We start from the raw sequence: 14,930 nt of genomic DNA on the forward strand, positions 1-14,930 counted from the left end.
AAACCAAAACAAAACTAAACAACCTCATATGATCTTCCACTTAGAAGAGAATATTTCAAGTGCAAGGGTCTGAGTTCAATCTCCAGTTCCACAAAAAAAAAAAAAAAGAAAGAAAGAAAGAAAGAAAGAAAGAAAGAAAGAAAGAAAGATTAAAAAGCCCACACTATTTGTCCTTTTCTCATCCCAATTTTTCTTTCTCATTAAACAAACCCTTTCCCTTTCACAGTATCTGTTGTATCTCTCAGATTTTCATTACTTTCAGGTTCTCACACTAGCAAGATAGCATGATCTTTGCACATGTGGGTCTGATTTACTTCCGTTCCAATATAGTTTCTCACATCCATTTATCTACAAAAGCCTCAAATTTTGTCTTTTTTATAGTTGAATAATATTCCATTGGGTATATGCAAAATAATTTGGATAACTGTACTTCTGATTTCTGCTGGTATTTTGAAAGAAACAGTTAATGCTTAAATTTTTTTCTTTTTTATAATTATTTTCAATTTCTTACAACTTTTTGCTATTGTTTTGTTTTTCCTTTAAACCAATCTTGCACATAAGCTGAACAACTAACTTGAAGATAGCAACCATGTAGTTTGATGAAATTTTGTATCCTTTCTAATGCTGTTTTTTTCCTATCACTGTATTCTTTAAAATAAATAAATAAAGCCCATACTAGGCAAATTCAGGCAAGACTAATGTTTAAATCAGAATGTATTAGTCCTGTCAAGAGACCAGATGTTTTTACTCCCTATATGAGTTCCATCACGGTGAAGTAGTTCTTGATCTTTACCTAACAGGAGCTAATGCTATATTGAATTCATCCCACAGAGGATTCAAGTAGTAACAAGCAGATTTCTTTTAATTTATAATAACGAATATCGCTGGCATGGTAAAGGACTTAGCAATAAACTTTGCATTGGCATGTAACACATCTTATGATAAGATGTAGAACCACTGTAACTGGGGAGAGCTGGTTACTTTATATTTGGAAGTTGCTCACATAACCTATGGTGTATGTCCTTTCCAAAGTCTTAAAATACACTACATTGGACTTAATTACATTGGGAGGGTGCTAATAATTTATACATACCTTCAGATCTTCTTCGTTAATTTCCTCACTGATTTCCAAGCCACTCTCTTGAGATAACCGTCTTGAATATATATCCATCTCTGTGAAGTTGGTCTGTGGGGCCAATGACATTTTTCTCGAGGGTGCTGTTGTCCTCCGGCAGATGCTCTGTCCTTGGCTAGTTGAGTGTGTCATCAGGTTCAGCACAGACTGTCTCCTACTGCCCTGGAGCGTGGGGCCAGTGTGCATCACACTGCTGCGAAGCAGAACTGCATCTCCCTGCTCGGAGTCTGGAACTAGGGACAGCCTTCTCTCCAAAGGACCATCAGTATCCTCTTCAATGCCATTCATTTGCAATGGAGTCTTTTGCACAATTGAAAATTTTCTTATAGAGTTGATTGAATTGAGAATTGAGCTCTTCCTTTTATCCCCAAACTCTCCAGTCTGTTTAAAAGATTGTTTTTTTGTTTCATTCCAGGAGATAGAAGCATCTCCTTCTAAGGAGAAACGGCGTAAAGTCTCAGTTAAAATTGAATTCCTTCTTTCTGCACTAAACTGGTCAAAAGAATCATATCCCATGAGCTTTGAACTAAACTCTGGCCGTAGGTTTTGTAGTTCAGAAAATGTCCCATAAAAATAGCTGCTTCCTTCATGTAAAATCAATATTTTGTCAGCTTTCTTTAAATGTTCCATTTTAGAAGTGACCAAAATCCTAGTTTTGTTAGCCATCAATTTGCAGACACAGCTTAAAAATATAAAAGAAATATAAATAACAATTTCACAAATATCTCATTATAATAATATGTATATTTTTACTTTAGCACTTAACTAATGTTTTATTGTATAAAATCTCTGTAATACCATTCTATCATTATACTTAACATGATTCTAAAAGTAAATACTTTCTAGTAATCCATTTGGTACTACTTGAATTATTATAGCATGAAATAACTATAAACTTGATTGCTAAGAGATGTACAACAAAATTAAATTTATGATATGCAGGGGCTGGGGGGATAGCTCAGCAGCCTGAGCACCTGCCTGGCAAGTGCAGGGACCTGGGTTCAATCCCTGGCACCACATGCCCCACCAGACCTGCCCCAGGCATGCTGAGCTGGCCACTGAAACCGGGCATAATGGCATGCCTGTAATCCCAGTGCTGGGTAGGCTGAAACAGGAGGATTACTATGAGTCTGACCTGCATACTGAGACCCTGTACCAAATACATCAAATTTTTAAAAAATTATGATATTCAGTGGGTGTCTAATTTTAAACAAATTACTATCGAGTCTAAATTTTCATATATCTTCTAAAGTGTTAAAAGCTTTTTTGTTCATTAAATTTTCTGTTAGTTAATTTCCTCCTACATTTTTGGTTGACCCATATTAATACTAAACTATTTTTAAAAACATAACTGAGAATTTGACAATAAAATTTGATTTTTTTCTAGTAAAGTTTTCCTCTAGTCTAAAAGTAAATCCTGACTAAATCTATCACCCCTTAAAATATCATATACCATATAAAAAAGACATCATACATGTCCACACAAATGTAACACTATAAACAACAACATAAATGCAGCAAGCTTTCTGGTGGCGAGAAGCCACATGCCATAGTACCAAGATCATGAAAAGAGTATTTTGGATATTAAATTGGAGTAAAGCTGCCCTTTCTGACATCCTGGCATTTGAAGAGGCCTGACAGGAAGGGGATGCCTAAAAGGCAAATGCGTCCAGAAGACTGATGCAGACCCTTTCTGCTGGCTCTAAGTGGGGTCTCCAAAGGTCCCACTTCGTTCTTCTTAAAATCAGAATGATTATGTACAGAATAAAATTGTATATTATGGTGTATAAAGCAAAACACGGCATAGTGACTCTGGGAGGCAAACTGAAACCAGAATAACATGGGGAAATGCAACACGCCTTTGGAAATGTTGGGATGGTTCATAACTTTAAAGCAACTTTCTTTGATAATGCCACTGGACACAGAATCTATGATGCTGTACTGCTTAAGGTTTAAATGACTGTAAAGTAAATAAATAAAAGTGAATTTATGCTCTTGGTGTTTTTTTTTTGTTGTTGTTGTTGTTTTTAAATGACTTTAAAAATTGCCCTAATTTGAGTTACTCTATGCTTAAAATGCTGGAAATTATTTGGCATTTTCCAAAGTATAAGGAAAGCAGGCTCTGTGATACCACTGCAGGACAAACAAAGGGATCTCAAAGATAACTGCAGTTTTAATGTGAGATCTTAATAAAAGGGCATATTGGAAGAGATAAAATAAGCTTTGGGGAAAGCTGAATGCCTTCCTCATTAGATTAAGAATAAAAGTAAGAGGCTTAACTCATAAAATATCTTATAATAGCAAGCACATCAATACAGATTGGTGAGGAAGTCAATGAGTAAAATGAGAACTGGGGATAATCTGAATGGAGATGCTGTTGATAGTACTTGGCAGCTCATTCTAAGAGGCTGGGAGAAAGTCACCCCGGAATTTTTAAGTGAGAAAGCATTCCAGTATCTAGTGTCACTTGAGTGAGAGTAAAGTCAACTGAAAATGTCGAATGAAACAGTGCCGCAGAATTTCACTTCAAGGGGCCGGCCAAATACCTCAGTGGATTAAACAGGCTAAGGGGTGGGATGTGGGGGGGGCTGATCCCCAGGCCTGTCGTGCTGGCCCTGTCCCCTGTGCACAGTGAGACAGCAATTGAGACTGGGCGTGGTGGCATGCACCTGTACTCCCAGCTCTTGGGAGACTGTGAACAGGCAGATCACTATGAATCTGATCTAGTAGTGAGACCCTAAACACCATGTAGACCCTTCCCTAAAATACAGAAAAAAAAATTCTATTTCAAAAAATAAAAATGGAGCCTAGCCAAGCAGCTCTCCTTGGCTTCATGCTTTTATGTTGTTAAAGAACAGGACTGAAAATATTTCAGGAAATTACAAATCAGTCAGCAATATTCCAGAATATTTCAGATCTCAAAAATCTGCTAAAATAAAAGCTTGAAGTAGGCAATAAATAAATTCAAATTCTAGAATGAGTAATTCTAGAAATTATACCACCATTTTATACATTACACATATTTACATGCTTACTGTTCAAAATATTTCTAGACATGTATATAGTGACGATGCCACTAATAAATTATCATCTATGAAATAATTTTGAAACCTTGAAATTAAGTCATCTCACTAACTCTTGTTCTCAGGAACTTCATATACTGCACCCTAACAAGAGCTCCATGGACACAGAAATTCAGAGCTTTGGGTGAGTGAGGAGGAGACTTCCAGGCAGTACTGAGGTAAATGGCATCCCACCATTTACCACGGGTAGGTCCTTGAGCAGTTTACTTTCTAGCAAGGAGACATAAAATACTAAAATACAAAAAATGTATTTAACAATTTAAATATAATAACCAATTAAATAATAGAAGATACATCACAAAGTAGTAATACTGCAGAAACTATATATATAATAGCAACTGTTGGAACAGTATAGCAATAGGAGAAATCAATTTAGCAGGCAATGCTCTAAAAGGGTTTAAGCAGAAGCAGCTTTCAGTCCTGCCAGTGAAGGGCAGCAGCTTGGCAAGTGTGTTGCACTGGTCCCCAGTGAGTGACAGCATGTCTCAAAACACTGTCTGTAGCTTGTGACAGTGTACTCCTTTTTCTCATCTTTACTATAAGCATTACAAATAAGTTATGCAAAGGACATACCTTTCAAATATTTGTTTTTCTGTTAAAACATCTAGGTATCCAAAAGGAGAATCTAGCAGGTACAAATCAGCATCTTTGTATACTGCTCTAAAAAGAAATGGACATTAAATTAGATTTCCTCAATATTTATCATGTTATTTAGTAAATATAAATGATTTATTTAAAAAAAAACAGTTCTCTACATTGTATTCACTACATCCATTCATTGAAATAACACTGTTCATAGCATAGATAGAAATATCTCAGATGGGCCAGCCAAATAGCTCAGCAGATTAAAGCACCTGCTTAGGCAGACACAGTGGCAGGGGTTTGATTCCAGGCTTGCCGCGCTAGCCTGGCCCCCATGGCATGCTGAGATGACAATTGAGACTGGGCGCGGTGGCACATGCCTGTAATCCCAGTGCTTGGGAGGCTGAAAACAGGAGGATCACTACAAGTCCAATCTATATAGTGAGACCCTGTAGACCCTGCCCTAAATACATAAGAAATAAATAAATTAATTAATTAATAGAGCATCTAGTTAGAGCCTAGCACCATTCCTCATATTGGTAACACAGTCACACAGTATCTACCCTCAATGGTCTTTCACTTTCCTGGGAATACAAATAAGAAAGCACACTACTTCCATCTTTGAAATGACAGAGACAGCAAATTACAGCACTACGTAAAATCATTTTTAAAAGTTTTTCAAAGCTTTCACTGCTACCCACAAATTGCTAGCTGTGTTGTCATGGCTGGGTACTGGATATTGTGCTTTTTTGCTTATAATCTCAAAATCTACCATTTTCATAAAAGTTTCAAATAAGTAAACGATGAAAAATTTACAATTATATCCATATTATCTTACTGTGAAATTAAAAACTTAAATCTTATAAAGTAGTATTATAATATTTCCACTGAAGTTGATTTATAAGAGTAATAAAATAGTTTTCATATTAATGGAAATGAAGTAATTTCATCATGACATTTAAATTTTCCAGACATAATTGTTAATTATACCATCTCTATATCAACTACACAGGATTTTGTAATTACATAATTCTGGGAAATTTTATTTTAAAAAAGAAGATGAATTCAATGAATATATAATTAAGAGAAGTAATTAAGCTAGCCAGAAATAGCAAAACTTCAAAGTAAGATCTAAAGACTGTTTATAGTACACACTATATTTAAAGACAATATGTGAAAGAACTAAAGGTTTTCTTTTCCCAAACTTGGTGCTTACTTCTAACAAGGTTTCAATATGTTTGTCCTCTCTGAAACTAGAGTTAATTCAACTGTGATGTTTATAGCATGACCCTCTGGGAAATGACTAGAATTAGATAAAGTCAACCAGGTTGAGCTTCCACGACTGAGAACTCGACTGTAAAGCAACAGCGGAGAGAACACACACGCATGCACGCATATACACGCACAGAGACACAGCATTCACTCTCTGCGCCTCCTGTGTCTTGCTGTCATGGATGCCCTGCACGTCCTCAGCACGCTGCTGGTAACAGGCTGTCACCCAATAGGAGACCTTGACCAGAAATGAGGGCCAAAATAAACTGTTTTTCTTTATAACTCACATCTATAATGTTATTAGCAATAGATAACAGATTAAGATACTTTCTTTCATACCTATAGCCACAGTTTTTCAGAGATTAGAAATAATACATTCATTAGCCCAAATTGGACAGCACATTACACATTCTAACCGAAATAAAAATATGATTTTTAGTAGTATCTCAAACACCTTAAAATAAGACCAAGTCTTACACTGGTAAATGCTAACTCTTTGTTGAATGACCAGAATCCATACACCTTACCTAAATCTGGAGCAGAGGACTTACATCTTTGGTACACATGCAAATCAATCAAATTCCAATTATTTAGAAGCCATTATTTCAAGTGGAAATTATCTATAGCTATTGATGCATTATCTCACACTGCAATTCCCAAGATGAAGGGATAGTTTAATATAAAGAACTAAGAGCATTTGTTTTGGATTGTAACTCTATAATTTCTACATGGCTTTTGGCAAATCTAATACCCATAGTTATCTCATGTTTCTTCTAAAAGTAGGAAGAATAATTCTTTCTCTGCAGGGCTGGAGAAGGATTGAGTGCTGTCTGTCTGTCTGTCTGTCTGTCTGTCTCTCTCTCTCTCTCTCTCTCTCTCTCTCTCTCTCTCTCTCTCTCTCTCTCTCTGTGTGTGTGTTTGGTCTGTTTGTCTCTCCATCTCTTTCCCACACACACAGAGTGGTATTAGGCAACTGCAAGTGTGCAGAGTTAGATTTTTGTCTCAGCTTTTAGAAGCAGAAAAGAATAAGGCAAAGATGCCAACACACCAAGCCAATGAAAGTGATTTCTTTCTAATAACTCTAAAACACATCAAGAAGAATTTTGCTCATATAAAACTTGAGGAATATTTGACATCCCACAGCACCAGTAACTTTTTTCTCAAAGTTATAATGTTTTCTTCATAACATAAATTAACCATATGCAACTCTCTTTGACAGCTTCTAAATGCTTGTGCCGAGGATGTCTTTACCAAGGGAAATTCCACCTGTACAATGTCACATTTCTTTACCATATTAATTTATTTTGAAGATTACAGATGTTAATACAAGTTACACTTAACCTTACTATTTTGTTATGAAAGTTATAAATTGTGGTAAGTTTTTGAAAATGTATGCTTATGAAAACTAAGGAGCATAAAAAGAAGCTTACACCACAGTGGAGGTCACACCATGCAGGTTGGGGACAGGGCTGCATGACAGGGGCAATACTAATTTGTATGTTGGGAGCAGCTGCAACTGGAAATTGATCATATATGTGAGGGCAGGTCAAGGCCACAATGCTTAAAGCAGTCAAGCTACCATAGTCTTGATAAAACTATCTTGCCTGGACAATTTCAGTTATTAGTTGCTAGACAACCTTGTGTCTTGTGACACTAACTTTTCAGGAACATGAACAAATGTCCCTACTGTTGTCCTTTCAATCCTTTTCCCATCAGGCAAACAGGCCTTGCCTGAACCCAGTTCTTGTCTCTTGTTTATCTTTTTCTCCTTCCTCCTGCCGCTTCTCTTCAGGCTACACCTAGAGATGAGTCCCTATTTATAGCTTCTCTTTCCTTGTTCTCTGCAGAATTCCAGGGCTTTCAGGTTGTAGTGAAGCATGTCACAAGGCAAACAAGTATACACAGACCAAAATCAGAAAATGCATTTTGAAAAGCCCTTATTTTTAACAAATCGATAAGTAGGATCATTCTCTATAGTTCTGCAAGGTGACATTTTTAACTCACTAACCATATACCTCAATTTTTAAATTATAGAAACACACTATAAAGGGAGAGAAATGTCTACAATGTTTTACATTCATGAAAATTACAGCAAATGTTTGCTAGATCAATAATCGGGTATTCACCTTGCTAAGGAAATTCTTGCACGCTGACCTCCACTCAGGGTGATTCCACCTTCTCCAAGCACTATATTGTCTTTCTCTGCAAACTTGGAGATGTCCTATTATCAAAACAGAAAATTGAGAAGATTTTTTTGTATGCTAAATCTGAAATTGAAAATTATATCTTCTTTCAAATGTAATCTTATACAGACTACTAATATAACCAGAGTACAAATTTGCATCTTAATGATTTCAAATCCAATTTAGTTGGTTAAAATAACACTGCTGAGATTTTAGAAGCAAATTTTCCTTTGATCTTTAAAATGTTATTCATGATCATTAAATATAAACTGGAAGATGTGAAAAATTATAAAATATATAGATTACATAACAGTATAAATTATTTAACAAATTAGTTTTATAGTTACTAAAATTATCTGTGTAATGTATAGAACAAGCTAGAAGTCTTCTGTAAGAGATGAGTTTGGCCTGAGACTTGAAGAATGCAAACAGCTAGGAAAAAAGTAATGTCTTTTTTAAAATTTAAAAAAAAAATCTTTTTAGTTCAGAAATGTTCTCTACCTTTTCTCTGTAATCACCATGCCTCTGTGCTATTTTGTTTGTCTCCACTTCCTTCTGTTTCCTGTCACTAAAAACTCTTACTTTCCTCCTTTCTTTTCACTTTTGCAATATGAAGTAATCATCAACATTATATTTGAATCATCAAAATGGTTACTTCCATTACTCATTACTTTTATTTAGCCCATGATATTAAGACTTTCAAAGTAAAACTGACTAATGATTGATTAGTTTAAGAAAATTGGCAGCTCCTATTAGGTTAAAACCATATTAGTCACTGGCCCCCAAGAAAGGCTGCCATCAGCATTCCTGACTTCAAAAGGCCACATGCCACATCTGGTTGACTTCAGGTGAGCACAGGTCACAGGTAGCAAGACTCAGTGGACTTTGCTACTCAGGATCTGGAGAAATGTAACGTAGGGAAGTCATCGAGTCCCATCAGCACTGCATAAGAAAAGGACTTTCTGTGGTGAAACATGAAACCAACTGTTTACTATCTTTCTGCATGGACTAATGATAATTCTTTTGTTTAAAGTATTAGCTGGACAACACAACTATGGTTCCATCAAGTAACAAGGACTGTAGCTAAGTTGCACACTCCAAAGACTGAAATCTTCAGCTTATTAAAGAAATACTTCCTATTAATTGACTAATATACTACTGAATAAAACATACCTAGATGGATGCATTAATATTTTAATATATAAAAACATAGTAACCTTAGTGAGTCAACAGCAGAAATGTCATAATAAGAAAGTAAATTAATACAAAATGCCTGCAGGCAATTCTGTGATTGAATTGATCTGTGAATGTTTGTTGCAGTCTGGACTAGACTGAACTAGAATTGTAAGATTTCTGTACTTCATATATAGCTCTACTACATGCAGTTTGATGTTCTTTAGCACTTATTACTCTCCTTTACTAAAAACCTACCAATATATCAGTAATAACTACAATTCTGTAAATTTATATCAGTGAGAGATATTCTTACGATTGAGATAGCAAGTTCAAAAGAATTTCATTTATTGAAATATACCACCAGATTTCTTTATGAAACAAGTGAAAATTATATTTTCAACAGTAAATTTTAATAGTACTTTTTCTTCAGATCACAGTTAACAATATATAATTACATGGGGCCAGCAAGACAGCTCAGCAGTATAAAGCAACTGCTTAGGCAATCATAGGCAGGTCAATGGACCGTGGTTCCATCCCTGGCACTATATGCTGTGGCAGCCCAGCCTTCAGGGCAGGCTGAGCCAGCCAAAAACACAACAAACAAACAAACAAACAAACAAAAATGCAGATGAAATTAAACAAGAAATTCAATGATATCTGCAATTAAATGAAAATTCAACTACAACTTATGAGAACTTATGGGATGTGATGAAAGAATTTCTCAGAGGGAAATTTATAACTGTGAACTCACACATTAGGAAAACAGAATGAGGACAAATAAACCCCCTAATGTTGAACCTCCAGCATTGAGAAAAGGAAGAGCAAACCAAACCCAGAGCCCAAACATGGGAAGAAATCATAAAAATTAGAGCAGAAATGAATTCAACTGAGATGAAAAAAACAGTTCAAAGAATTAATGAATCAAAAACCTGGTTCCTTGAAAGATTAAATAAAATTGATAAGCCCCAGGCTAACCTCATCAAAAAGAGAAAAGAAAAAATTCAATTACAAGCAATAAGGAATGAAAAGAGTGTAACTACCACAGACCCAGCTGAAATTCAGAAGATTATCAATAGCTACTTTGAGAATCTTTACGCTCACAGATAGAAGACACAGATGAAATGGACATATTCCTAGAAAGGTACAAATTACCAAAACTAAATCAAGAAGATATAACAACTCTCATTAACCCAATAATAGCCAATGAAATACAAAATGCAATTAAAAAAAAAAAAACTTATGACAAAGAAAAGCCCAGGTCCTGATGGATTGGCAGCTGAATTCTACAGGAAATTTATGGACAATATAATCCCTATACTCCTCAAACTCTTCAATGAAATTGAAAGAAAGCAATCCTCCAAAAATCATGCCTGCAGGCAAGTATTACACTGATACCAAAACCAGGGAAAGATGCAACTAAAAAAGAACTGCAGGCCAATTTCCTTCATGAACATAGATGCAAAAATCCTCAATAAAATCCTAGCAAATAGAATACAGCAAATCATCAAGAAGATTATACACCATGACCAGGTAGGATTCATCCCAGGGATGCAAGGATGGTTCAATATATGCAAATCCATAAATATAATATACTATACCAATACAGTGAAATCTAAAAACCACATGTTCATCTCAATTGATGCAGAAAGGCTTTTGACCAAGTCCATCACTACTCATGTTCAAAGTCCTACAGAAAATTGGAATAGATGGCCTCTACTTCAATTTGATAAAAGCCATCTATAACAACCCAATGACTAACATAATTCAAAATGAGGAAAAACTGAAATCTTTTACTCTCAGATCTCATACAAGACGAGGATGTCCTCTATCAGCCCTCCTATTCAATATAGTTCTGGAATCATTAGCTAGAGCCATTAGACAACAGAGAGAAAGAAAAGGAATAAGACTAGGTAAAGAAGAAGATAAATTATCATTATTTGCAGATGACATGGTATTTTACTTGGAAGACGCAAAAAACTCCACCAAGAAGCTACTAGAATTGATACACAAATTCAGTAGCATAGTGGAATACAAAGTCAATACTCAAAAGTAAATAGCATTCTTCTACAAAGATAATAAAAACACTGAGAGGGAAATTAGTGAAACAATACCTTTTACAATAGCACCAAGGAAAATGTAATACCTTGGAATTCATTTAACTAAAGAAGGCAAAGATCTTTTCAAGGAAAATACAGTACTCTGAAAAAAGAGATTGTAGAGGATTTCAGAAAATGGAAAGTTATTCTCTGCTCTTGGATAGGAAGAATATTGTGAAGATGGGAACACTCCTAATATTGCTGTACAGATTTAATGCAATCCCTATCAAACTACCACCAACATACCTCACAGGCCTAGAGAAATCATTTCTAAAATTTATTTGGAACCAGAAAACACCTAGAATAACAAAGGCAATCCTGGGCAAAAAAGACAAGGCAGGAGGCATTACAATTCCTGACTTGAAATTATACTACAAAGCTACTGTGATAAAATCAGCATGGTACTGCCAATAAAATAGACCTGAGGAACAATGAAATAGATTAGAAGATGCAGAGGCCTCTATGAACATACTCCATCACCTGATCTTTGACATAGGGGCCAAACACGCTTACTGGAAGAAAGATAGCCTCTTTCACAAATGGTGCTGGAAAAAACTGGCTCTCTACATGCTGAGAACTAAAATTTGACTCAGATCTTTCACCACGCACTAAGGTAAAGTCAAAGTGGATTAAACATCTAAATATTAAAACAGAAACACTAAATCTCCTGGGAGAGAAAGTAGGAGGAACTCTTGAGGACATAGGAATAGCCAAAGAGTTCATGAACAACAATAAAATCGCACAGGTAATACGTAAAAGAATTAAAAACTGGGACATCCTCTTATTGAGAAGCTTTTGCATGTCAAAAGAAATTGGCAACAGAGTGAAAAGACAACCCACAAATTTCAAAAAATCTTGACTAATAATCACTCAGACAAAGGTCTGCTCTCTAGAATTTATAAAGAACTAAAAAACATTAGGAACCCTAAATTTAAAGACCCAATCCAGAAATGGGCATCAAAGATAAACACATACTTCTCAGAGGACAAAATTAAGGAAGTGAATAAATATAAGAAAAAAATGCTCCACATCACTACCCATCCGTGAAATGCAAATTAAAACAACACTGAAATACCATCTCACCCCAGAAAGAACAGCTATCATAAAGAAATCAACCAACAACAAAAGTTGAACAGGCTGTGGGGAAAAAGAACCCTTCTCCACTGCTGGTGGGAATGTAGACTGGTGTAACCATTATGGAAATCAGTGTGGAGACTCCTTAAAACATTAGGACTGAAAATTCCATTCAAGCCAGCTATCACCCTCCTGGGAATTTTCCCGGAGGAACTGAAAATGTCATATTATAGTGATATATGTGTACCTATGTTTATAGCAGCACAATTTGTGATAGCCAAATCTTGGAAACAACCAAGATGCCCATAACCTGAAGAATGGATGAAAAAGATCTGGCTATTGTTATACAATGGAGGATTACTCAGCTATAAAGAATGATAAACTTGAAGCATTTAAATTTAAGTGGAAAATATACTCATAAGTGAAATAAATCAGACCCACATGTGGAAATATCATATAATCTCCCTAATATGATAACTCAAAACAAGAAATACAAATAGAAAGGTATAACATAATTAAAAGGAAAGCAAGAACTTGAGGATTGGACAATGAAAAGAGGGCAAGAAGAAAAGCTGGGAAAAAGACAGGGGCAAAACCATACATTTATACACACAAGATGGATAAGGCATTGATCCCAAGAAACATGAGCAGGTTTTCAAAACTAGCAGTTAATTGGTAGGATTCTCACCATGACTAACTACATATGCTGATACCTATGAACTAAGCAACTACACTGAAGAAAGCAATATGTAATAGAAGGGTCACACTTGCAATGCCTGTCATTCTGATCTTCTAAATATGTACTGCTTGTCATGACATACCAATTATGGCCATAGTGTCTCTGAAGTAAATGTTTGTTTAAAAAAAAAGGGGGTAATAAATGAAAAAAAAAAGAGACAAGAAAAAAAATGTCACAGGACTGTCCTGCTACAATGCTGTATATGGTTAAATTTCTAAATTTTTGTGTAAAAATATGTAATTGTTTATTCATATTTTTAAAATATATTTTGTTTTCTATTTTTTTCTCCATACTCTGTAGACTTAAAGTTTAACATATCAATACTAGATGGGCAATACCTGCTTCATGTTATGGCTAAGATGTTTGATACTCAGACAGATAGTGAGGTTAAACCCAACCGCATATGTTTTAGAGTAACAATAATCTTCTCTTCTGGAGGGTTAATGACCTAAGTTTGTAGACCAAAAATTAGAGAAAAAGAAGGGCTGCAAGGACAGACAACATTTTGACCCTAGCCTTTCAATGTCAGTGAAGACTCAGGACGTAGGAGAACCTGTACAGTAACATCATGTAACTCAGTTGTGTCCCAAATTTTCTGATCAAGGAGATTATAGGGCCACAGAGAAATGTGATCAATGATGTAGTGTGCCTAAGGAGAGTCATATGGAGAGAAAACATTCTCTCAGGATTTCACAGAGAGCAAATTGGCCAAGCAATGGCCATGACTCATCCACATGGCTGACACCAACAAAGGATCTGCAAACTGTGGTACAGGGTAACAGGATAAATCCTGAGGGGACTTGACTCACCTTATCAGATAAAAAAGTTACATTTCTTGTTATATAGGTCTTGCTTTACCTTGATCTTAGCAATCCAGCAGAAAAGTATAAAAACAAGGTATAAAAAGTAAAGCCATATTAATATGCTGAGCTGTAAAAGGCTCAAGTCAACAACTTCTGACATTGCCAATCCTAAGGATAACCCACTACTATTATGCACTACTGGACTATATTGGATTATTTTTGCTGAATTCATGCACCTACAATATTTAAATGGCAATGAAATACCTATCTCTAACAAAAGTAAACAAAAAAGGGGACAAAAAGGAAGGACCATTTTGTATCTGTATATACAAAATATTTAGGATAGATATAAGCTACTTTCTCTTAATTCAAAGAGAAGAAAGATTTGTACTAAAAGTATCTAGACAGGATATCATGTCTGCATCTTGTACCATGAATAACCACTAAGAAGATAACAATATGCAATGTATTAATTATTGAAACTGTCATATTAATCGGTTTTAAAACTGTCTCATTGCTATCTGTTTTTCAATAAAATTAATAATATATATATAATTACAGCTTAATTACTTGTTGATATGCCATTTTAATTTGTGTCTTCCTAATGTCAATATTAATTTTTATTACAATGTCTTTCTTATCAACTCATTTTTGTATGTAACAAATTTTAGCAACTTTTCTGCTGCATATATTAAAACATTTTTTAATTTCTCTTTTCACTATGCATATACCATCTATCATACATAAAACTTTAGTTTTTCATGAAATCAATGTATTGATCTAGAAT

General features: G+C 35.1%; 1 protein-coding gene across 2 annotated transcripts in view; it reads right to left on the minus strand.

Annotated features, from left to right (window-relative positions):
- Positions 1-14,930, minus strand: part of Cftr (cystic fibrosis transmembrane conductance regulator) — a 182,797-nt gene that overhangs the window by 79,363 nt on the left and 88,504 nt on the right. For both annotated transcript variants that reach the window (XR_002818877.1, XM_004644850.2), the window contains exons 12-14: positions 8,199-8,293; positions 4,792-4,878; positions 1,094-1,817 (exon numbers count right to left, since the gene is read on the minus strand). Coding sequence is in view for 1 of the 2 variants with exons in the window: in XM_004644850.2 (XP_004644907.1) it covers positions 1,094-1,817; positions 4,792-4,878; positions 8,199-8,293 (906 nt within the window). In the remaining variant the exon portion in view is untranslated. The remainder of the gene's footprint in view (positions 1-1,093; positions 1,818-4,791; positions 4,879-8,198; positions 8,294-14,930) is intronic.

Source organism: Octodon degus, unplaced genomic scaffold, assembly GCF_000260255.1.
Source record: "Octodon degus isolate 3935 unplaced genomic scaffold, OctDeg1.0 scaffold00213, whole genome shotgun sequence".
Classification (NCBI taxonomy): domain Eukaryota; kingdom Metazoa; phylum Chordata; class Mammalia; order Rodentia; family Octodontidae; genus Octodon; species Octodon degus.